General features: G+C 36.7%; 1 protein-coding gene across 1 annotated transcript; it reads left to right on the top strand.

Moving 5' to 3' along the window:
* Positions 1 to 257: 257 nt before the first annotated feature.
* Positions 258 to 8,121, top strand: bag5 (BCL2 associated athanogene 5). The gene is made up of 4 exons (XM_073835162.1): positions 258 to 1,375; positions 1,463 to 1,891; positions 3,221 to 3,444; positions 5,908 to 8,121. Exons 1-4 carry the CDS (start codon positions 968 to 970, stop codon positions 6,431 to 6,433), a joined length of 1,587 nt encoding a protein of 528 aa, XP_073691263.1. The 5' UTR covers positions 258 to 967; the 3' UTR covers positions 6,434 to 8,121.
* The last annotated feature ends 2,073 nt before the right edge of the window (positions 8,122 to 10,194 follow it).

Raw genomic sequence — 10,194 nt, forward strand, 5'->3', positions numbered from 1 at the left:
TAATTCAAATCGCGATATGGACTAGTGTATGTGAAAACTGAAATGCAAAAAGACCGTTTTAATATGAATCCGATATGTTCCGTTTGCCTAGCTGTATGTATGCATTGCGGAGACGAGCTTTTACTACACGCATACTGAAACACACGTGACGCTCCCGGTAATTTTTGGCATTTGCATCTCACATGAACAGATAAACTCAATCTCCCAAACTGCTGTGAGTGTCACTTTTACCGTTTCATTTGAGAAAACTAGCATCATATCATACTGTATACACAGAAACTTCTCGGCAACCTGTCAAAATAAAAGTACGGTGTAACATGTAATGGGCTGGGTAGGTGTTGACGTTAAAAAAAACACAATCTAATAGGTAGAAAAAATAATTTCATTGTTAGTTAGTTAGTAAACACAAGTACATCTAATTGAACATAATTTATTTTCATCAACAAATTATCATAGAACAGCTTCATGAGCTTTATGATCCATTCTCAAAGACTTTAAGTCATTATTTGGGTAGCACACATATTCTGAATGCCTTCAGCAGAATTCAAATTAGCCATTTTAATCTAGATTAATCTAGATTAATTCCAAAATTTAATCTAGATTAATCTAGATTAAAAAAAATAATCTATGCCCACCCCTAATTTATACCTTGCAATTCTCACTTTATAACTCACAGTTGCAAGTTTATATCGTGCAATTCCAAGAAAAAAGTCAGAATTGAAAGTTTATATCTTGCAATTCTCACTTTATAACTCACAATTGCAGGTTTCTATTTTTTTATTCAGTGGCAAAAACAGGCTTCCATACTCTAGAAATTACATGCTGGTTAAAGTAATTTAAGAAAAGAAACAATTGTTAAATAAAAACAATATTTCTCACAATATTCTATATAGTCTGTTAATTATGCATGCACAGTAAAAAATGACCTAAATGCTGTTTAAAATAGTTTTTTTCTGCAAAGTATTTCATGTCAGCTTCCCATAAGTTAAATCTTCACTTTAACTATTCCATTTCACTCACTGTATTGTCCCAACATCATCCTCTCTCACTATTTTTTTTTTCCATATCCTGTCCAGCTCTCACCTCTCTCACCTCTCTCAGCCTGTTTAGGAAACCCTTTGATGGTGGGAAGAGGACAATGGATCATGGCAGTCAGCAGCCACAGACTCATCAGATGCCAGGACCCTTCCCAGGTTTTGCAGGACCCCAGGGCCCGTATCCTGGGCAGCACCCATCCCTGTTACGGCTGGATGAGGTGCAAAGAGAAATTGCCACCTTGGGCCCACAGGTGTGCACTTACAGCGGCCTGCAGAACGACAGAGAGTACAAACGACTGGAGCGAGATCTGACCAGATTACTGCTAGAAGTCGATAAGGTCAGGACAGGGCATCAACTTCAAACCAACTTTTTTGTTTAAAATGAAGTTCATACTTTCCTAACCATGTTTTGTTTCCCAACCCAGGTGGATACGGAGGGCCGGCCGGAGCTTCAGGCGGCTCGGAAGCGTGCGGCAGGAGAGGTGGAGGGTCTGCTTCGCTACCTGGAGGGAAATGCTACGCATCCTTCTCGGCTGGCCATTGAGGAGCTGACCCAGGAGGTGCAGAACTTGCTGAATGAAGGAGTCGTGGAGCCGTTTCGTCAGGGCCAGGCTCAAGATGCCTTCGAGATCAGTGAGGAGCTGGTGGAGGCTGTGCAGGATGTGGCCATGCGGATGGCTCAGGTTAAGACGGGTGGGAGCGTACCGCTCAGGAAGGCCCGTTACAAAGCGTTGACGCGGATCTGTGCCGTACAGGAAATACTGGAGGGTCGTGTACGCACTCATACATTGGCACTGCCTTTGTCCGATGAGACGCACGAGGCTGTGCAGCGTATTAATGAAATCATGGCGCAGGTGAGAATGAGAAATCACAAACTTGCATCCTACCCAGCAAATCACTGTTATTTATTTTAAATGTGAAGATACAGCAGGTAAAAAATAGTCCTTTTTACTTTAAAGGTGTAAAATGTAAACAAACATAAGTTAAGAATGTCAAGGAGAGAATAAAATCAAAATCTACACTATTCAAAAGTTTGGGGTGAGTAAGATCTGAAGGATCTGGAGCAATGGTTGCTAAAAATTCAGCTTTGCATCACAGGAATAAATTACATTTTAAAATATATTTAAACAGAGAGCAGTTGTTTTAAATTGCAATAATATTTCACAATTTACTCTATTTCTGATCAAATAAATGCAGCCTTGGTAAGCATAAAAGACTTCTTTGAAATACACTGCTATTCAAAAGATTGAGATTAGTAAGATTTTTAATGTTTTTTTTTTTTTTTAAAGAAGTTACTAATGCTCGTGAAGGCTGCATTTATTTGAAAATACAGAAGAAACCATTTAAAATAATTTTAATATACTTTAAAATATCATTTATTTAGGTGATGCAAAGCTGAATTTTCAGCATCATTACTCCAGTCTTCAGTGTCACATGATCCTTCACAAATCGATGCCGATTTATTATCAATGTTGGAAACAGTTGTGCTGCATAATACTTGTTTCTGGAACCTGTGATATTTTTAAAAGGATTCTTTAATGAATAAAATGTTAAGAATAACAGCATTTATTTCAAATAGAAATCTTTTCTAACACTATACACTACAGTTCAAAAGTTTTTTGAAAGAAATTAATACTTTTATTCAGCAAGGATGTGTGAAGTTGATAACAAAGATTGTTAGAAAAGATTTATATTTATATATTATAATAAATGTTCTTTAACTTTTTTTATTCATCAAAGAACTCTGAAAAACATATTACAGCAGCACAACCATTTCCAACATTGAAATCAGCATATTACAATGATTTCCGAAGAATCATGTGACACTGAAGACTGGAGTAATGATGCTGAAAATTCAACTTTGCATTAAGGAAATAAATTATATTTTGAAGTATAGTAAAACAGAAAACCATTATTATTATGTTTCACAATATTACTGTTTTTGTATTTTTGTTCAAATAAATAAGCATAAGAGACTTGTTTAAAAAACATAAAAAAATCATACTGATCCCAGTCTTTTGAACGCTAGTGTACATAAAAAAAAAAAATCGTACTTAGCCCATTTTTGAACAGCAGTGTCTTTAATCATTTTTTGAAAGAACATTCTGATTGAAGCCATGAAACAACGTAAACAGTGTTTACAGTGAAATAAAGAAAACCTGAAATGAACTCATCTTGTGTAGGTGAGTGGTGCCCGCTGCCAGGAAGTGGCTCTGCTGATGGGTCTGAGTGGGCGTGATAGCTGTGCCCACCTGGCGAGGATCCTTACAGAGCTGTTGGTTGAACTGGACGCCCTGGATGTGTCTAGTAATGCTGCGGTAAGGAACTACAGAAAACAAGTGGTGGAGGAGATCAATGGTCTGCTAAAACATCTTGACCTGGAGGGGGAAGGAGAAGACACACGCAGGTAACAACAAATACACACATCAACACAAACGACAACATGCAGCACCAGTGAATACTGGTGCATACTTGAGCTACATTCAATTAGCCTTACATTTATATTTTTAAAATATAAATTTGATTGAATATAAATTTTATTTTTTGAAAATATAAATTGAAAAGATGAAAATGTTATATATATATATATATATATATATATACATACATACAAATGTTTCGAATAATATGTGATCCTGGACCACAAAACCAGTCATATGGCTAATTTTTTTTTAAATTGAGATTTATACATCAACTGAAAGCTGAATAAATAAGCTTGTTAGGATAGGACAATATTTAGGTGAGATACAACTATAAATCTGGAATCTAATGGTTCAAAAAATCTAAATACTGAGAAAATCACCTTTTAAAGTTGTCCGAATGAAGTTCTTAGCAATGAATATTACTAATCAAAAATTACTTTTTTATATATTTACAGTGGGAAATTTGCAGAATATCTTCATGGAACATCTTTACTTAATATCCTAATGATTATTGGCATAAAAATTTTTTTTATAATTTTTGGCATAAAAGAAAAATCGATAATAAAGCTACAAATATACCTGGTCTACTAATGACTGGTTTTGTGGTCCAGCAGGGTCACATATTTAAAATTTTTTGGAAAGAAATATGTCTTATGCTCACTAAGAGTGTATTTATATGATCAAAAATAAAGTAAAAACTGTAGTATTGTCAAATACTATTGCAGTTTAAGTTTTCTAATTTAACAAATTTTAAAATATAATTTCTGTAATGCAAAGCTGAATTTTCAGCATCATAACTCAATTCTTCACTGTTACACGGTCCTTCAAAAATCATTCTAATTTAATAATTTGCTGCTTAAGAAACCGCTCAAAACCGTTTTTGCTACTTGATATTTTGTGGAAGTTGTGATGCTTTTAAAATCAGGATTCTTTGATAAATGGAAAGTTACTAAATAACATTCATTAATAATATTTATTTAAAATAAAAATCTTTTGTAACATTATAAATGTCTTTTTTATTTTTATCAACAATTATCAGAATTAATGCATCTTTGCTGAATAAAAATAATAATTTCTAGTATTTAAAAGTTACATTTTAAAATAAAATATTAAAATTGTACATACATTACCATTCAAGTCTGGGGCATCACGGTTTCCACCAAAATATTAAGCTGCAAGCTTTTTATAACATTAATAATAATGAAAATGTTTCAGGAACATCAATGAATGAGAAACATTTCTAATATCAAGAAAACATTTTATGGTCATGAATGTTAATAAAAAAGTTATTTTCAGAATTCATGTTATTATTTTTTTTCCAGCTTTTTAATAGTGCTGTCAAACGATTCATCGCAAAATAGAAGTTTTTGTGTGCGTACTGTGTACAATTATTATGTATATACACACACATAAAGTATCTATTTTGAAAATATTTACATTTACATATTTTAGTTAATCACGATTAATTGCATCCAAAATAAAAGTTTTTGTGTACATAATATGTGTGTTTACTGTGTCCATTTATTATTTGTATAAATAAATACACACGCATGCATGCATGTGTATATATATTTAAGAAAAATATGTTGTTTATATGTTTATATTTATATATAATACTGTATGAATTATATAAATATAAATATATTCATGTAAATGTTTTCAAAATATATACTGTATGTGTATGTGTCTTTATACATAATAAATAAACAGTACACAAACATATAATGTACACAAAAACATTTATTTTGGATGTGATTAATCGCGATTGCTCAGCACTATATAAATATTTAATATATAAATATATTTTTCTTGAATATATACATGCATGTGTGTGTTTATAACAAAAAGGGGGTGAGTGAGGCCAAGTATGGTGACCCATACAAGGAATTTGTGCTCTGCATTTAACCCATCCAAGTGCACACACACAGTAGTGAACACACACACACCGTGAACACACACCCGGAGCAGTGGGCAGCCATTGCTGCGGCGCCCGGGGAGCAGTTGGGGGATCGGTGCCTTGCTCAAGGGACTCACCTCAGTCGTGGTATTGAGGGTGGAGAGAGTGCTGTACATTCACTCCCCCCACCTACAATCCCTGCCGGACCTGAGACTCGAACCTGCAACCTTTGGGTTACAAGTCCGAATCTCTAACCATTAGGCCACGGCTGCCCCCATTTATTATGTCCTGTTATATACACAGGACATAATAAATATACACAGTAATCACAGATATTATGTAAACAAAAACTTATTTTGGATGCAATTAATCACGATTAATCATTGCCCAGCACTGTATAAATATATTTAATATATAAACATTATATTTTTCTTAAATGTATACATGCATGTGTGTGTTTATATACAGAATACATAATAAATATACGCAGTAATCACAGATATTTTGTAAACAAAAACTTACTAATAAAATTAACTCATTGTATCTCCAGGTATGATCTAGCGCAGAATGACTCGATTCGTGAAATTGAGGCGGTCAGGGGCCGCGTCTCCGTGCTTCGGGAGGAGTTGCTCCGGCACGGTGCTACAGGACAGGGGACGGAGCTGCAAGGTCTTCTCACGCACCTGGATCAGGTGGACACGGGCCGAAATCCCTGCATCCGGGAGGCGCGGCGCAGGGCCGTGTTGGAAGTTCAGGCGCTCATCAACTTCCTAGACCTCTGGGAAGCCCTAGGACGGCGTAACCCCGGATCAGAGGAGCCTCCGCCTCATGCGGCCGTGTGGCGTGTCTTAGCCAGCCTGTGCGACCTGCAGGCTCAGGTTTTGGGCTTTGACGGCAAGAGGGCTGACAAGAGCTACATGCTATTGGAGGAGCTACTGACCAAACAACTTCTGGCTCTTGATGCTGTGGACCCTCAGGGCGACCCGGGGACCAAAACTGCCCGTAAGCAAGCTGTTAAACACGCCCAGAATATCCTAAGCTACCTGGATATGAAGACAGATGAGTGGGAGTACTGAGAGGCTGGGAATAAGGAGCTGCAAGAAAAAGGCAAATGCTTTTTTGCCTCCTGTGCGACATATGAGGACGCGGTCGTGCCGAGGATACAGGCCATGGGCGGAATTTTTAATTTGTATATAAAAGACTTTGTGTATCGCTGTGGGCAGTGAGACTGTTACCCATGATGCACTGCACCTGCTGCTTTTATTGGCCCATTACTGGTCCCTGAAAACCACCTTTTTTCTGGCAGAAGGAAGCGCGGTTTCTACTGCACATGGAGCGTTTGTTTTCATGACAAGAACCCATGATCTTTTTAGTTGAATCTGTGCTGTTGATTGGTGTGGTGTGGTGCTAAACCCTATTCTGCTGCCAAAATCTGCTTCCTGCTTTTTCCCACATGCCTGGGTGGAGCACATTTCAGTCTTTGTCGCCGTGTGAGTACATCAGCTCTTCATTCCTATCCAGTTAAGGAGCGCATTATCCCGTTACGACCACAGCAGGTTGTGCGACGGGCCATTTCCTGTTAATCACACATAATGGAAAAGGCGGCCCAAGCTTAGTGTTCATAGGTTTAATCTCTTCTCTAAATTGCACTTTCTGAGCCTGAGCTCCTCTCGCTATAAACAACAACTGACCCAGAGGGAACAATATTTTTGCGTTTTCTTGCATCTTCTATATATATATATTCCAGTTTACGTACAGAAAGTTACCTTACAATAGATGAAATGAATAAACGTTTGTTTGTGACATCAGTTTAAAGGTGAAGTGTAATTTCTGCACCAGACGTTTGCACTTTTCATTAAACTTAAAGGGGTAGTTCACCCAAAAATGGGAATTTTGTCAGTAATTACTCACCCTCATGTCTTTCCAAACCTATTAGTCCTTCGTTCATCTTCAGAAGACAAATTAAGATAGTTTTGATGAAATATGAGAGCTTTCTGACCCTGCATAGACAGCAACAGAGTATTTTATCAATGTCCTTACTACCTTTCTGAGCCTTGAATGTTTCAGTTGCGTTGCTGGCTATGGAAGGTCAGAAAGCTCTCGGATTTCATCAAAAATATCTTAATTTGTGTTTCAAAGATGAACAAAGGTCTTAGAAGTTTGGAACAACATGAGGGTGAGTAATTAATGACTGAATTTTCGTTTTTGGGTGAACTATCCTTTTAACATTATGGCTTACAATAGTTTATAGATATAGGCTATTCGCATTATGCTAACGTGAGAAAATATTTAACATGAAATTACACACTTCACCTTTAAAGATGACTCAAGAGCAACTAAAAAAAAAAAAATCGAACAGATGTCTAACCCTTCCTGTAGTTCTGTTAGATTTAATAGGGGACTTTGGCCAAAATTGCAATGAGGTATTGTCTTTGGAGACATTACTTTTTATTATCAAAATGGAGGACAAAGAATAGAAACTAGTTCACGGGGTTTCTTGTCTTCTCCATTGGTTTTGCTGTTAGGCAAAAAGTGCCTGTGCCAGAGACTAGGGAATCAAGCAGAGAGTGAAAGTGTGTGTGTGTCTGTGATTGTTTAAAAGAAGTGGTGCGTGCTATTTTGGTGGTGAGTCTGATCAAAGTGGACAGGGACGTTCTAGGACATTTTCATCGGGGTGGCATGGAAAGACAGCAAGCTATCAAACAAACTCAAAAACTGTGGCTACATGCACATAGATCAATGTGACCCAAATCTGAATTTTTTTTTTTTTTTTCTGTTGCACATGACAGATCTGGGGATTTTGGGATGACAGTGTGAACAAGTGTAGATTTGGCTCACTTTCAAATGTGGGAATAAATCGGACAAAGTGAGTTCTCCATGCGACTTTTGTTGTGAATTCATACATATTTGCACATTGGATTTACCCTTAGTTTGAATTAAACAAAAATATGAATTGCATTATATAAAGTACAACAGTAAAGGTGCACAGCAAAGAGGGGCGGGGCGAGCAGAGCTCATTAGCATTTAAAGGAACATGCAACAGAATGGCTCGCTCTAAAAAGGGCTGATTTTTACCAGGTAAATAGTGTTTTTTACACTACCATAGTATGTTATAGACTTTTCATTAAGACCCTAAAGAATCATATGTATTGTGGAAAATGGGCATCCAATGACCCCTTTAAATGAATAGTTCACCAATTACTTAGGCTGAGGACTGAGTACTGAGAATGTAACAAAATCATTAGGATATTAAGTAAATATCATGTTCTGTGAAGATATTTTGTAAATTTCATACCATAAATGTATCAAAACTTAATTTTTGATTAGTAATATGCATTGCTAAGAACTTCATTTGCACAACTTTAAAGTCGATTTTCTCAATATTTTGAGATTTTTGCACCCTCAGATTACAGATTTTCAAATACTTGTATTTTGGCAAAATATTGTCCTAACAAAACATACATTAATGAAACCCCCTTTTTTATTTTAGCTTTCAGATGATGTATAAATCTCAATTTTCAAAAAAAATTTCCCTTATGACTGGTTTTGTGGTCCAGGGTCACAATTAGTAAAGGTAAAAAATAATAATATAACTTAAATGTTTGAATTTAATATAATTTATTATGTAAGTTGTTGAAGAACATGGCTGCATAACACACAGCAGTGGTATTTTGGAACAAATCGCTTGAGTGAATAATTCAGTGACTCAAGATTTTTTATTTTTTTTTGAATGAATCAGTGTTTTTAATATATGATTTTAATATATTGATATGGGCCATATTTAAAAGGTCAAGTAAACAACAACAACAAATCCTGCATTTAAAAAATTAATTGGGCACTTTGGCTTGCAGTGTGAAGCGGTCTGGTAAAACCCCTTAGAGACTGTTGAGAAAAGATGTAGGAGTAGCTAAAACCACAGGAGTATCCAGTTCCACTGTTTAAAAATTGATCACAGAGGCCAGGTGAGGACCGTACACCTTTGCCAGCTCTAATGATGAGTCTAATTTTGGAAAAACAATGCATTCTGTTATCTGTAACATCCTGTGCTTTTGAGTCTCTGCTCATTTGCGTTGTCTGTTCTGTCAGTAGGTTAAAACAGCTTGTTTTGAACTAGAACAGACCTCTGTTTGGTGTTTATTTCGGTCATGTCCCATTTGCTGTGGTCAACACCCTCTGTCCTGCTCCAGATAAGGGCACGTGCAGATAAATGGACCGTCAGCAGTCATGAAGCAACACCCCAGTTATCATCAAAGAAATCAGGTTGTGTTTGGATTAAACCCAGACACTCTTATCCAAGGGCATTCTTGTTGACAAATGACAATAAAGATGCAGGGGCTTGAAGTCATAAGCGGTGCTGGGAAAGAAAGCAAGCAATAGGTTGTGGTCAGAACAGATTTATCCAGACGCTGTCATGAGACTGCCATTGTCTGGCAGACTCCCTGCGGTGGGCAGAGCTGGCAGTTCAGCTGAGGAGGATCCTACATCAGTCAAGGTGAAATACACGCTCCAGCAGCACTTTAAAGCAACCTTGCACTAAGCGTTGGCGTTGTTTTGTGCACCTCTTCTAAACCCACATAGAGATAGCAAAGATGTGAGCTAATATTATGCTCTGTTCTGCGCAACCAGATTTTTAATGTTTGCGAAGATTATGCTGTTTTTCTGGCACAACATGCATATGCAGAATACACACTGTGGGTAAATCCATGTGATGTAAGTGTTTGTTAATGCAGTGGAACTGCTAATTATACATGTAGATTGTGCTGGAAAATTCATTTACAGATACCTGCTTCTCCACTGCAGTTACTTTAGAGGTTTCTGCCTTGAGGTCTCCAAAGAT

The sequence above is a fragment of the Garra rufa genome, chromosome 2 (assembly GCF_049309525.1).
Source record: "Garra rufa chromosome 2, GarRuf1.0, whole genome shotgun sequence".
In the NCBI taxonomy this organism is placed as follows: Eukaryota; Metazoa; Chordata; class Actinopteri; order Cypriniformes; family Cyprinidae; genus Garra; species Garra rufa.